Source organism: Sinocyclocheilus grahami, unplaced genomic scaffold (genome assembly GCF_001515645.1).
Source record: "Sinocyclocheilus grahami isolate Dianchi unplaced genomic scaffold, SAMN03320097.WGS_v1.1 scaffold491.1, whole genome shotgun sequence".
In the NCBI taxonomy this organism is placed as follows: Eukaryota; Metazoa; Chordata; class Actinopteri; order Cypriniformes; family Cyprinidae; genus Sinocyclocheilus; species Sinocyclocheilus grahami.
Window position 1 is genome coordinate 245,120 of NW_015505670.1, and position 14,600 is coordinate 259,719.

At 36.8% G+C, this 14,600-nt stretch overlaps 3 protein-coding genes across 7 annotated transcripts in view; all 3 read left to right on the forward strand.

Annotated features, from left to right (window-relative positions):
* The window catches only part of LOC107554117 (serine/arginine repetitive matrix protein 2-like), a 17,036-nt gene extending 13,809 nt beyond the window's left edge, over positions 1-3,227 (forward strand). The window contains exons 13-15 of one of the 5 annotated variants that reach the window (XM_016236517.1): positions 2,168-2,224; positions 2,588-2,641; positions 2,731-3,227. In XM_016236517.1, the coding sequence (XP_016092003.1) occupies positions 2,168-2,224; positions 2,588-2,641; positions 2,731-2,785 (166 nt within the window). In that variant the 3' untranslated portion in view covers positions 2,786-3,227. Of the gene's footprint in view, positions 1-2,167; positions 2,225-2,530; positions 2,642-2,730 lie in introns of all 5 variants that reach the window. The other 4 variants (XM_016236519.1, XM_016236518.1, XM_016236520.1 and 1 more) reach the window with 4 other exon arrangements.
* A 1,180-nt stretch (positions 3,228-4,407) lies between these two features.
* On the forward strand, positions 4,408-6,565 carry LOC107554088 (THO complex subunit 6 homolog). Its single transcript, XM_016236472.1, has 8 exons — positions 4,408-4,544; positions 4,689-4,791; positions 4,876-4,925; positions 5,059-5,121; positions 5,350-5,460; positions 5,576-5,704; positions 5,885-5,975; positions 6,518-6,565. Exons 1-7 carry the CDS (start codon positions 4,524-4,526, stop codon positions 5,963-5,965), a joined length of 558 nt encoding a protein of 185 aa, XP_016091958.1. The 5' UTR covers positions 4,408-4,523; the 3' UTR covers positions 5,966-5,975; positions 6,518-6,565.
* A 4,068-nt stretch (positions 6,566-10,633) lies between these two features.
* Positions 10,634-14,574, forward strand: LOC107554119 (ras-related protein Rab-35-like). The gene is made up of 6 exons (XM_016236522.1): positions 10,634-11,445; positions 12,545-12,595; positions 12,793-12,916; positions 13,019-13,143; positions 13,289-13,413; positions 14,203-14,574. Exons 1-6 carry the CDS (start codon positions 11,391-11,393, stop codon positions 14,350-14,352), a joined length of 630 nt encoding a protein of 209 aa, XP_016092008.1. The 5' UTR covers positions 10,634-11,390; the 3' UTR covers positions 14,353-14,574.
* Positions 14,575-14,600: the final 26 nt, after the last annotated feature.

The window sequence follows — 14,600 nt, forward strand, 5'->3', positions numbered from 1 at the left end:
ACTGCCCTAATGCCAAATCACATAGACTGTGATTTAATTAAAGAAATCCATATGCATTGTGTTTCAAATTTAAGCACGGTGTTCTTTTACACGAAAGCAGCTCCATAATCCAGTGATTTCAGCATCTCAGAGTGGCTTGGTTTACACTGAGAACTTTACAGTAAATTCTCTTTACAGTAAATTCTGCATCTTCCTGTCTGCATCTACTCTGATTCTGGTTCACTTATACCGTGTCATTTGGGAACACAACATGGACCATCTTTCCCAACTCACAACGAGGAGCGCTTATGAACTGTCTGTTGTCAACAAAAGAGAAGCTTTAAGTGCTCTCTGCAGTTTTCCTCCAAAATAAAATCTCAGCAGTTTAACATTTTAAAAATGGAGAAATCAAGACACCCATGAATATTGTTGTCATTTTTATGTGTGCTGTAAAATACAATTATTATTATTCTTTTATACTTATACTATTTTTATTTTACGGTGAAATTACAACAGTAATATTTCCTATTTTGTTTATTATTTAGTAAAATTCTTCTTTTTTTATAGTCATATTGATATATAATTAAAGAGTTTGTCAAATTGTCCGGCCCTTCAAACAACCCCAGCAAACCTTGAAAAAAAAATATTGTATTTAAGTTGCAGTTGCAGCTTTTACCAGAAAATAATGAATAAGTAATAAAGTAATAGGTAATGAATCCTTTTTAAAGGCGTCCTATGATCTTATGATCTTTTACAAAGTCGTGATTTTGTTTTGGGGGTGTACTTGAACATGCTCTCATGCTTGGTGGTTCAAAAAACGCATTATTTTTCACATAATTTACATTATTAAAATACCTTTCTCCCCATCCTAGCACAAACGGCTCGATTAGTTCCGGGTTTGATGAAGGGCCATCTTCCGAAAAACAAAATGTGTTGTGATTGGTTGGCTATCCCAGTGCGTTGTGATTGGTGAACAGCTTGGACGGTGTTTCAGTACTGCCCCGCCCCTTGCCAAAGCAGCAAGTTCTGTCTGCTCCAGTATAGTTAAGGATGGCGTCAATATTGCCATATCAATTTGAGCCAGTGTTGTGCCCATTTTCGACTCCCTGCCAAATTATTACCCCCCTCGTTGAAATCGATACCTGATTGCCTAATCCTAACCCCTCCCCCACACCTAACCCTAAACCTACCAATACTAGGGGGGTAATATAGCGGGGGTCAGAATTGGGCACAACACCGGATTCAGACCCTGAGAATATTGAACAAGAGGATCGCGCAGAACCTTTGCACGCACGGATATTGCAAGACAGACATATTATAAATCACGTTTTAGATACGATGTCAACAACCGCTTAAAAATTGCAAAAAAAAGTGCATTTACTATGTACAGATAAGTGCAACGGTAATATGTATTTTGTTTATTGTTCTTTAATTCTAACTTTATAAAATGAATTGCAGTGAAACTGTTATACAGTTGAATTTATTTATACCGTAGTCTCATAATTGAAGTGTAAATTCTGCAGATTACATCATTTTCCAGTATTGTACTGTCAGCAATTTATGAAAAAGAAAGTGTGACGACATGGCGAAAACTTGACACTACAGCAGCAGCTCCTCCTCTTCTTCGTTTTCTCTGGTGCATAAACTCTGCAGCAGCACTTCTTCGTCGTCGTCGTCTTGTCTGATGCACCCAACCAAGTGTTCTAACCACGACCTCGCCCCTCCCCACCCCCCCACCATTCGAGTTTCGTAGGTGGGAATTATTTTAATGATATACTAATGGGCCGCTTTGTGACATCACAATACTCCGGAAAACAACGCTGTAGTCCAAACGAGCCGTTTGTTGTAGTTCTTGAAAAGGGATTTTTTTTTAAATGAAATATCTCCATTTGAAGTGGACTTTGAGATTTGTAACTTTCTAGATCTTTTATGCCCAAACATACACACTGACTAATTCAAAAAGTGAAAAAGCATAGTAAGACCCCTTTAAACATCTAACAATAGATCATTTAATTAATCAGTAATTTAATCAGTAGTTTAATACCAGATAATAAGAATAAGGTTTATGACTATAATGCCAAATAACTGTAAGTTCTAAAAAGCATTATCATTGGGGAAATCAAATCGTATCCCATTTTGCTGCTGTACTCTAAAACACTGTCTCAATCATTTCCTTTGAACTCTGCAGTCCACCACGGCCCAAGAGAGTGCCAGCAGACTCGCTGAGAGACTCTAGGTCACTCAGTTACTATTTGAAGTGGACTTTGAGATTTGTAACTTTCTAGATCTTTTATGCCCAAACATGCACACTGACTAATTCAAAAAGTGAAAAAGCATAGTAAGACCCCTTTAAACATCTAACAATAGATCATTTAATTAATCAGTAATTTAATCAGTAGTTTAATACCAGATAATAAGAATAAGGTTTATGACTATAATGCCAAATAACTGTAAGTTCTAAAAAGCATTATCATTGGGGAAATCAAATCGTATCCCATTTTGCTGCTGTACTCTAAAACACTGTCTCAATCATTTCCTTTGAACTCTGCAGTCCACCACGGCCCAAGAGAGTGCCAGCAGACTCGCTGAGAGACTCTAGGTCACTCAGTTACTCCCCTCCAGCAAGGCAACGAAGACCTGCACATTCTCTACCCTCTCGACGGTCAGTTCTGAACAGATCTACGTATTTTTACTATAACTTTCAACTCGCTGTTCTTGCTAATATTGATCTTAATCTCCGTTTTCCATCAGCAGTGCAAGCAGGAAGTCGAGAAGCAGATCTCCAGACAGTCGACGGAGGAAATAAGTGAAACCTTTTTTGTTTCCTGACCCTCACTGGACTGAATCATCTCAGTATCACATGGATGAGACTAAAAATGTGACTAGTTGTAATGGTGATATTTTCACCATTAGTAAAGGAAGGTCTCTTAAAAATATGGTTCTTTGTAACTCATCCCAAAAGGGAAGATTTATTATTACTTTTATTATGATATCATTAATGTTTAAAGAGAAGCCAGCTGAGACACTGAAGCTCAACAACTATTGCTCTGTGCCAACAGATGCTGGACGCTATTTGTATACACACACATTCACACACACACAAACAAAACTATAACACATGTCCAGTGGTTTTCTGTCCGCTACATTGTTCTGAATGTAGATGAATGTCTGTAATTTGGTGATCAGAATGGACTATATTCTTTTCCTGCATATGTAAACGGAGTCTGTTCCTTTTTGTTTATTTGTGGGAAAAAATAATTATGAATAATAAAATGGCAGTAGAATCTTGTCTGAATATTTAGTTTGTGGTGCTGAAGGAGAAGCTGATGCTAAATACACTGCACACTGGAAACTACATTCACAGAGGTTACTATATTCTTTAAAACTGAAGTAATTTTTAAATGGGGTGGGGAGGGGGATACTTTTTTCCTCATTGGTCAGATAAATGGGTGGTATATATGTATAGTATACAGGGTGAGATTTGTGAAAAAACGGGTGCTTTTTTCTCTCCATAGGTGGAAGGTAAGGGTAGTAAGGCTATATCTTAAGTAACCTAATGGTACTGTAATCTGTTAATCACGCACATCATAAACCCGTCTTTTTAGGCAAGTGCTAAACAATGGGTGTAATGGCATGAAATGTTTTTAATACGACGGAAAGTGTATTTAACGTTATCACAATCTATTAAAAACATTGTAAGTTAGGCCAGTTAATTGTAATTTCATTTCCAAGGTTATTCAATCAACGGATACAGAGAAAACGAACAAAGAACACCGTATCAACGGAGCTTTTTGAAACTGAATCAGTTAAACCATTGAGTCGCAAAATGATTTGACGGTTTCGAACCGCTTCAATCGGATCGCGAATCACGGGACTTCAGAGCGCGTATCGCAAATCATTTGATTTAGATCAGGATCTAAATCCCCATTATATAAAAAAATATATAATGTATCATATACATACGTTTTTTACACACTTTTTTTTTGTTGAAAATTAACCCACCAGTAGCATTATTAGATTTGCTTATGGCCTGTAGTTCAGATGTTATTTTAAACAGATCGAAGAAATATTTTAACAGTGAAAAATTACTTTAGCTTAAATTAAAGCTATATATTTAAAACCTACTTTCATAAAAAAAAATATTTCGAAAGATTATTATATTTTTTGCCATATTCATGTATAGTTTTACAGTCGCAACACCTCAAATGACTAAGATAAAGTGGCGGAACCCAGTTAACGGTACCACGGTCACTGTTGTAGCGGGCTGGTCTGTGGAGGCAGGTTGAATGATGCGTCATATTTACGCGACGCTGTTTTAAGGAGCGGCGCTTTGTATGGAAATCGACCGAGGATTTGTCAAGTTAAATTAACAGCTTAATAAACTCCAGGAACATGGGTCCAGTTGAGGTAAATAATACGATCAGCAGTTTGCCAAAACACACATTGTAGGTACACTAACAGTTGCTTTTGTTTTTGAGGGGGCAAATGGCACGCAAAAGCGGTCACTATTTTGTGCAAAGGCTGTTTGCTGCACTGAAAAAAAAATGTATATATCATTTAATTATGTAAATATAATGTCACTTATTTTAATTATTATTTTTTTATTTTTTTACTTGGCCCCCTAGTGGGCTGTAGGTTCAGCTTTGTAAATAGATAAATTGCAGCACAGTAGGATCCCCTTAATATTTCTCCCCTTGTTTGCTCTGTAGTCTGTACTGAAGGGCCACACTGACTACATCCACTGCCTGTGCTTTAAAGAAAGGGAAGAGGAGATTCTCTCTGGTGGGGAGGATGGTGCCGTGAGGATATGGGGTCAGTGAATGACACTGCACTGTTTCTCTTTCCTTTACTCTTTGAGATACATTTTGTAATAAAAGTATATACTTCCTCCACCAGACTCACGGACAAATCGCCCAGTTCACTGTATTGAAGTTTTCAAATACGAGGTAAAACACTCCTGTACTTATGATAAAAATAAACAAAAAAGCTAAAACAATGCATTCATGCCTCAAAGAGAAAAAATACAGCACTGAAATTCCACTCTCTCACTTTCAAACTGGCTCTGGAATGGCGAGTCAGGAATGCGCACGCCCCCAGTTTGGGAAGTGGATTAGCTGTCTTGCTACGGACTCTGATTGGATGGTAAGGTGGACTTGTAGTTAGCAGGGACAGTGAAGCTATTGTCTTTATTTGTTCTGGTTTATCTCGTGTTTTCTGAATAAGCATTGACATGCTTTATTTTAAATACCTCAGTTACTATTTGCATGGTTGTAATGGACTACTGCTCGTCTGGAATGCCCCTCTATGTATGTTAAGATGGAATGGCATAATGCCCCTATTGTTATAAAATGTTATCCATTTCCTCTCCAGCTCTGTGGTGGAGGCCCATCACTCTCATTATGGCACCTCCGTTCCATGTCCCCCACCTCTGTCTTCCCTTTGCCTGGCTGTCAAAGGGAAGCTGTCTTTCACCAGGACCTGGTGAGAAGGAGTAGTTGTCAATTTAATGTGACAGAAAAACAAAAAGGCACCATTTATATTGTTATATATAATTATAGTTATTTTTTATAATATATTATGTTGTGGTTGTGCTTAGATCATGTCAGTAGGTGAGGGTCCGCATGTGTCCCACTGTTTACATGGAGGGACAGTGAAAGCTCAGATTCCCTGCACTCCTTCCTCACTCAACACACTGGCTCTGAATCTCAAAAACACTGAACATAGGGTAGGTGCACCTGTTATACTCCATGCCAGATTTTTTTTTTTACTTTAACAGATGCTACAAATTGCAGCAATATCTATAAAAATGTATCTTCATTGACTATGTGTGTGGAAAGTGAAGACTTGTGAACAGAATAATTGTATTTACCCAATTTTTCCCCTTTACCCAATATTCATCTTTCAGGTTATGACAGTAGGGGGCAGCAGTCACCAGATTGATGTGTTCACCAACTTCAGTTACAGGGCCTTTTCTCTGTCATTTTGAGCACGCCAACATTTGTCTGTCTTTTACCAGGACCTGGTGAGAAGGAGTAGTTGTCAATTTAATGTGACAGAAAAACAAAAAGGCACCATTTATATTGTTATATATAATTATAGTTATTTTTTTATAATATATTATGTTGTGGTTGTGCTTAGATCATGTCAGTAGGTGAGGGTCCGCATGTGTCCCACTGTTTACATGGAGGGACAGTGAAAGCTCAGATTCCCTGCACTCCTTCCTCACTCAACACACTGGCTCTGAATCTCAAAAACACTGAACATAGGGTAGGTGCACCTGTTATACTCCATGCCAGATTTTTTTTTTTACTTTAACAGATGCTACAAATTGCAGCAATATCTATAAAAATGTATCTTCATTGACTATGTGTGTGGAAAGTGAAGACTTGTGAACAGAATAATTGTATTTACCCAATTTTTCCCCTTTACCCAATATTCATCTTTCAGGTTATGACAGTAGGGGGCAGCAGTCACCAGATTGATGTGTTCACCAACTTCAGTTACAGGGCCTTTTCTCTGTCATTTTGAGCACGCCAACATTTGTTTGAATTTGAATTGAAATCTGTGGCAAATTCTCGAATTATGATTTGCTATAATGCAATTCATGTATTTTTACAATAAACTTTTTTTGGTTATTGTTCGCTGTTTTTTTCAATGTGTGTTTTTAGCTTTACATTTGAATCATGCATTGAACCCTGAAAAGGCCTTTTAAGGTGTACTTGGTCGTTTTTTGTGTAACACTATAGTAAAACACACAAATAATAGTATTACACGTTTATTTTTTTTCATGAAAATATACAAAAGGTATATTAGATTTACAGCGTTAAATAATGTTTCTAAACTATATTATCTCAATCTGAGAAAATGGTCAAAACATCTGTTACAGAAATGCGGTATTCAGTTGGTCACGTGGTCAAAATATTTCCACATGAAAAAATGCATTTTATGAGGCTGCTGATACAACTGGCATCTTAATTTCATGTATGTGCTAATCATTTTAAACATATTTATCAAAAACAAAATTAATTTCTTTACATGTAAAACTTTTTTTTAATTTACAATTAGTGAGTTCATTTTTAAACATTTGAGGATAAGAGTTCGGTAAAGTTGGCAAGATATGGATATATTACCTTCATTGTTATTGGACAAAATAGTCAATAGCTTCACTGTAACTGTAACACACTGTACTTTCTCCAAATTCAGTTCACACATCGCTGCTCTCCTGCTGGTTATACTACAACACTTATTTTGATAATAATTGCTTTTGCATATTTTTTAATGATTTTTTTTATGGAAAATAGTCAATAACTTCACTGTAACATACTGTACTTTCTCCAAATTAAGTTCACACATCGCTGCTCTCCTGCTGGTTATACTACAACACTTATTTTGATAATAATTGCTTTTGCATATTTTTTAATGATTTTTTTTATGGAAAATAGTCAATAACTTCACTGTAACATACTGTACTTTCTCCAAATTAAGTTCACACATCGCTGCTCTCCTGCTGGTTATACTACAACACTTATTTTGATAATAATTGCTTTTGCATATTTTTTAATGATTTTTTTTATGGAAAATAGTCAATAACTTCACTGTAACATACTGTACTTTCTCCAAATTAAGTTCACACATCGCTGCTCTCCTGCTGGTTATACTACAACACTTATTTAGAAAATAAATAAGGTCTTCACCGTTAAATTAACTGTTTTATGAATGCCACTGTTATACAGTATAATACTATCAACTTTATTTAACACACGCATGTAACTTTGCTGGTTATAGTACAACCTTTGCACTTTGACATTTTAACATTTTTAGAAAGCACAGTGTGTTACAGTTAAGTTATTGACTATTTTGTCCAATAACAGTGAATTTATTGATTTTTTTTTTTTAAATCATTCAAAAGCAAAATTGTCAAAATAAGTGTTGTAGTAAAACCAGCAGGAGAGCAGTGATGTGTGAACTGAATTTAGAGAAAGTACAGTGTCACAGTGGAGTTATTGACTATTTTTCATCATAAAAAATGTGTAAAAGCTATTATTTTCAAAATAAGTGTTGTAGTATAACCAGCAGGAGAGCAGTGATGTGTAAACTGAATTTGGTGACACTACAGTGTGTTACAGTGAAGTTATTGAGTATACATGTAACTTTGCTGGTTATAGTACAACCTTTGCACTTTGACATTTTAACATTTTTAGAAAGCACAGTGTGTTACAGTTAAGTTATTGACTATTTTGTCCAATAACAGTGAATTTATTGATTTTTTTTTTAAATCATTCAAAAGCAAAATTGTCAAAATAAGTGTTGTAGTAAAACCAGCAGGAGAGCAGTGATGTGTGAACTGAATTTAGAGAAAGTACAGTGTCACAGTGGAGTTATTGACTATTTTTCATCATAAAAAATGTGTAAAAGCTATTATTTTCTAAATAAGTGTTGTAGTATAACCAGCAGGAGAGCAGTGATGTGTAAACTGAATTTGGTGACACTACAGTGTGTTACAGTGAAGTTATTGAGTATTTTATTAATAACATTGTTCGCGTTTCGCACTTTGCAGACGGTCCCTTCGGACTTGTCTCTCAGACGCCAGCGCATTGAGATCACTGTATTTTTTACAGAGCACAGGAAAGCTTGTTTTGAGGACAAGTCGCTTGTAGCTCGTTTTCTACATCACTACGAAAGAAAAGGGGCGTCAATTGAGTTGTAAAAACATTTTGCTGGCGAGTTATTGATCCGGAAAAGACGAATCTGTGAATATCTTACCAACTTGACCGAACTGAGGATAAGTTTACGCTATTTTAGATTCAAAATAAGACTAAGTCTCAGAACATTTTGGGCTGCCAACATATACAACATTTTTTATATCGCGAATCAACGTATTATGGCCAAAAATGCTGTTTCTGTAGGCAAGCTTATCAGTTGGTCTGTTGAAACAGAATAGCGATGGCAATCTCAGCAGCAACAGGAGTGGCATGAGGAGGAGGAGACAGAAACTCCGGCACATGATGAGGATGAGAGTGACTCAACATTCAGGTGCGTCGCCCTCAGATGGACGGACCTGATCTCTGCGGCCGCTGGGACACTGTCCGAACTTCCCCTTACACTGGATTCCCGGATCCCGGTACTGCCTGCAGGACTAACCGGACTCTGACCTACCACCCTAGCAGGAACTTGCCATAAGTCTTCAGTCATTTTCCCCAGCGTGCTCGGAATATGTGGTTTAAAGTGTTTTCGGTGAGCTCTTCTTTAGATCCGAGTTAGATCTTATTATCTTAGAGCATCTGCGGCTAGTTAAGTAGCTAGCCTAGCTGCATTTCAAAACAACTGAATAAATTACAATAGAGGAGTTGTCGAGTTGAGTAATGGACACAAGTTTGATCAAGCGGTTCAGACTGAACTTAAGAAGCAGATCAAGGCGAGAGTTCAACTTGAGGTTTGGTAGGACTGCATGTTTTTACAGGTGTGTCCGTTAAATCGCTCTGAGATTCTATGGATACTGCGCGTGACCGTTTGATTTTCATATTATAAAGACGCAAGGTCGCTTATCTCAGAAGGACCGTCTGTTTATGACAATCTTATACAATAAAGTGGTTCTGTCTCTACGAATGATTCTCCTTTAATGTTATTTTCCCTTGAATTGACTGTTAAATCGAGTTGTACCACACAGTTAGAGCGCCAAATAGTTTCGCTTTTAATTTGGGCATGTTTGTATTCAGGAATTTAAGTTAGCTGTGCTGGCACCGAAAAAGATGTTCTCTTGCCTGATTAGCGGACCTCAGCCTAGGTGTGTCAGTTTCACTTCTCTTACACATTTGTTTGTGTTAAAATGATCACATGTGTCTGGAGGACGTTAGTGTTTAACCTGCTGCCTCGTTTTAGACCAGAACTGTTGTGTTTGAATGAGAAACATGTGCCCTCCTCGCAACGGCAGCTCAGGAAAAACACGTCCCTTCCTGTTTTCATGGAACATTTTTGGCAGTTTACTGAATCTCCAGCTTTGTCTTGATTCAGCAGCTAGTTGCTTGTGGGCTTCTAATGATTCTGTCCACGGTTTTGGTTTCAGTTGTAAGGTGCAAGATGTGTGTGGCCATTTATTCTGATCTCTGTACGTAAACTCAAGCGTAAAGCTGGTGCATGTGGGTTCGACCTGTGTCAGAAAGTGTGTCATTTGTCTGTCAGAGTGGGAGAAGCTACATTTAGTGCCACAGCTGCTGTTCTGGGTAAAGGGGGGATATATGTCTAAGTTTGAACAAGATGCATAATACCTGTCGCTTCCTCTTTTTTTTCAGGATTAGAGGACCGACAGGGACTTTTCTCACTTCCGGCTTGAAGCTACATTCCTACAGTGTTTTGGAGTTGCAGTGATCTTTCAAAGTGTGGGAAGCTACCAGTCTCTGCATGCATCGGTGGAATTGTTGTGACTGAGATGTCATCTATATATCTAGGAAATCAAGATTTGGAGACGAAACCACTTGGATCTCAAACAAATTGCCCTGTTTTCCGGATAACTTGATTCCTTTTCTCTTGTAAACTCAAGCGTAAAGCTGGTGCATGTGGGTTCGACCTGTGTCAGAAAGGGTGTCATTTGTCTGTCAGAGTGGGAGAAGCTACATTTAGTGCCACAGCTGCTGTTCTGGGTAAAGGGGGGATATATGTCTAAGTTTGAACAAGATGCATAATACCTGTCGCTTCCTCTTTTTTTTCAGGATTAGAGGACCGACAGGGACTTTTCTCACTTCCGGCTTGAAGCTACATTCCTACAGTGTTTTGGAGTTGCAGTGATCTTTCAAAGTGTGGGAAGCTACCAGTCTCTGCATGCATCGGTGGAATTGTTGTGACTGAGATGTCATCTATATATCTAGGAAATCAAGATTTGGAGACGAAACCACTTGGATCTCAAACAAATTGCCCTGTTTTCCGGATAACTTGATTCCTTTTCTCTGGATTATGAGCATCGTCAGCAATTAAATAACCGTTCACTTTGTAATCGGAGTCATCTGATACTTAACCACAACAATGTGGTAATGTGTTTGCACTTGAGGGCGAGGCGACGAAGAGGAAATTCTACGTAGATTTTAACTGTAGATCCCTAATGGGGACAAAAGCAATGGAAATATCACTGGAAATTTAAAGTGTTTAAGATGAGCTAAGAATATTGCACTGAGAGCGCCAACGTGTTACAGACAATGCAAAATCACTGATTCGTGAATTGGAATGCACTGAAATCGAACTGATGCATCATTTTGTGCTTGAATTTTGAGGAAAACTGGAAAGACGATCACATGATGCTCACAGTATTTCACACAAAACCCTCCGCACTAAATGACCAGTTACTTTAAGACACAGGAAAATTGACAGAGGACTTGAAAGCTGTTAAACTTGTTTCATGAGGACACATTTTGAACAGAGGAATGGCAGGAAAAGACTACCATCATCTCTTCAAGTTGCTCATCATTGGTGACTCCAGTCAGTATTTTTCTGTTTTTAATACATATGCTAACAAATCATGTCTTCTTACTGATTCAAATTTTTTTTTGCTTAAGTCCCCATAAGAGAATCATTAATATATGGCATAAAATAAGGGATTAAGCCTAATTATTTCTCTTAGCACCCTGTCCAATAAGAATTCTCAAGATGTTGCTGCATTTACTGAAACATTGTTGTGCAGTTTCACAATTTAGCTGCAAACTGGAAAGCTGAAATGAAACTACTTTGTGTAAGCGTGTAATGTGAGTCACTTGATCAGTTCACCAGTATGCACTTGGGTGGGATGCGTACCGTGATGAATGTTGGGTCAATGTTTTTGTCTGTGAAACTAGTTTTTCCTAGAATGATTGGAGAATTTTGTAATTTCACTGGAAGATCCAGTTATGACGTTTTGATTAAACATTACAAAGTCAAAAACAGAAAAAAATAAAACGCATAAATGGATGAATTGTTCATAGTAAGATCAATAACATGCATTTTAAAAAAACAAATAGGGTGAATTTCCAATTTCATGCCTTCTTTAACAATCTTATTTATACATCCCAATTTCATATTATAGAACCCTTTGCTTGTAAGCAAATATCAGTGATGCTATCTCACAGTTCATCGTGTTTGTAATTTAACTGTGGTATTAAGTTAACCACAGCTGCCTCATTTAGTCCATTGTGGCCACTCTATAACTGTTCAGATAGTGGCATTTGTCTCTGTAAAGACTGTGGGCTTTGGGTAGGATTCTGGTTGTTTTTTAACCTTAGACCTCTGAGTATTGTGGCATTTGTGACAAAAGAACATGTTAAGATTAAGTTGCATGGTATAGATGGACTATATGAGATATTTCCTAGAGCTATTATATTACATGCACTATGCTGTTGCACTTATTTTTATTTATTGTAGGGATGTTTTTACATTTTATTTAAAGTTCACGTTCTATTTTTATGTATTCAAGGTTAACTGTTAATATAAATAATATCTAATTATTATTATAATCTTGTTTTATAAAAGAAATACTATCATGTTTAATTAATAAAAACATATATGTACTGAACATTAAACAAATGCTGCTCTGACTCTGTTGCAGATGTTGGGAAAAGCAGCTTGCTCCTACGATTCGCAGACAACTCATTTTCTGGTGAGACAAAGTGTGTGTTTGTTTGTGTGAGAAAGACTAAGGCAAAGGGTCTGTAAATATATGCTCTAATTCACTGTGTTCTCCAGTCCAAGACAGAGCAAAGCAAGACAAAATGAGAGTGTTTGTTTGCTTAAAAGTGTGAAAGAAGTTCAAATGTTATAACTAGTTATAAAAACATGCTTCTGCACTCTTCACAGGCAGTTACATAACTACTATTGGAGTTGACTTCAAGATCCGCACAGTAGAGATTGATGGAGAAAGAGTTAAACTCCAGATCTGGGACACTGCAGGGCAGGAAAGGTTCAGAACCATCACCTCTACGTAAGCCTCGCTCCAGTCTAACTGTTTATTAAAGATTTAGTTTGACCGTTCTTGTGATCTCTGTCAGTCTTCCCCTCACATGTTTTTTTTGTAATTCTCTAGGTATTACAGAAACACTCATGGTGTCATCATTGTTTACGATGTCACAAATCCTGAATCGTTTGTCAACGTGAAAAGATGGTTAAACGAGATATCACAGAACTGTGACAACGTCTGCAAAATTTTAGGTTCGTTTGTTTTTTGTTGTTTTTTTTTTTACATTTTATTTCAGTTGCATTGTGATATGAAAAGATGTTTTGGTTGTATATCATGAGTTTGTTGTAGTATCAAAGGTGAACATTTAATATTCCTTTCCACTTTGATCCCTAACAGTCGGAAACAAGAATGATGATCCTTCTAAAAAGCTTATGGACACTCAAGATGCTCTGCGGTTTGGAGAGTCAGTTGGTGTGAGGTTGTTTGAGACAAGTGCTAAAGAGAATATCAATGTAGAGGAGGTGAGGTGTTTTTGTTTTTTGCTGGGATATGTATTCAGAGAATTTGCAATTTAATGCATGCATCGGTTAAACAGGCAAAATGGAATTGTTGTGACTGAGATGCCATCTATATATCTAGGAAATCAAGATTTGGAGACAAAACAACTTGGATCTCAAACCAATTTTTTTTGTTAATTTAAACTCAAATTCAAATTCACTCAAAATCCTCATTAAGTTTCTTCTTTTAAGCCCAAATTCATTCAAAAATCCTCTATTTAAGTCTATTTAAACCCAAATTAATGTAAAATTCCTCAGTATTTAAGCTTGTTCTTTTAAACCCACATCAATTTAAAGATCCTCAATATTTAAGTTCATTTCTGCTCAAATTCATTAATAATCATACATATTTTATTTTAATGTTGACTTGAATGGAATAATAGACCAGTGTTTCCCAACCTTTTTTTAGTCGCGGCACCCTTTGGAAATTTTAACAAACTTGTGGCACCCTACAAAATTAATTTTGTCACAATATTTGAATTTCTAACTTTGATATGATCATTTGAAAAGTATAGATATTCGGTACAACAGGGAAGAGCTGCAGAATATAATGTCATACAGATATTTTTAATATTATAAAAAAAAATTGTCCATCAATGGTGGCAATCAGTAGGCTAATTTCTAATGAAGAGACCAATTTATATGACAGATTTTAATCTTATTCAGAAAATACATTTTGTCTGTCTGTCCACTCTGATGTGTTAAAAGTAACATGTATAATTTTATATGGCTTGTATTCTGTTCTGTTTGCAGATGTTCATGGCTTTCACCCACATGGTCCTTCGGGCCAAGAAACAGAGCCAGAGTCGAGCAGAACGAGAGAGGGAGAGAGAAAAGGACACGGTCCATATAAATTCCCACAGGGACAGAGAAAGGAGGAAGAAAGGGAAGAAATGCTGTTAGAGCAGAGGTGTTAGAACAGACGGAAAGAGGGACAAATCAAACACCTTTGCAACTTTGTTCCTTTGGGTCAAGTTTTCAGCTCAGAAATGTGACTTTTTCATGATAACACTGCGCTTAAGATAAAACCAAGAGGAATAAAAATAACTTGCTATTATGTGCCGAACATCAGCGTTTGTTTACACCGATGTTTATCAATGTAAGGTGGGGTTTTTTTTTTTTTTTACAAAAGGGTTATTGACTGCCATGGA

Excerpts from the sequence above, each read along its gene's own strand:
- LOC107554088 (XM_016236472.1), top strand. The coding sequence starts at position 4,524 with ATGTATATATCATTTAATTAT. Across the intron at positions 4,545-4,688 it reads TGTATATATCATTTAATTAT|TCTGTACTGAAGGGCCACAC; the intron begins GTAAATATAATG and ends TTTGCTCTGTAG. Across the intron at positions 4,926-5,058 it reads TTGAAGTTTTCAAATACGAG|GAATGCGCACGCCCCCAGTT; the intron begins GTAAAACACTCC and ends ATGGCGAGTCAG.
- LOC107554119 (XM_016236522.1), top strand. The coding sequence starts at position 11,391 with ATGGCAGGAAAAGACTACCATCATCTCTTCAAGTTGCTCATCATTGGT. Across the intron at positions 12,596-12,792 it reads CGCAGACAACTCATTTTCTG|GCAGTTACATAACTACTATT; the intron begins GTGAGACAAAGT and ends CACTCTTCACAG. Across the intron at positions 13,144-13,288 it reads CAACGTCTGCAAAATTTTAG|TCGGAAACAAGAATGATGAT; the intron begins GTTCGTTTGTTT and ends GATCCCTAACAG.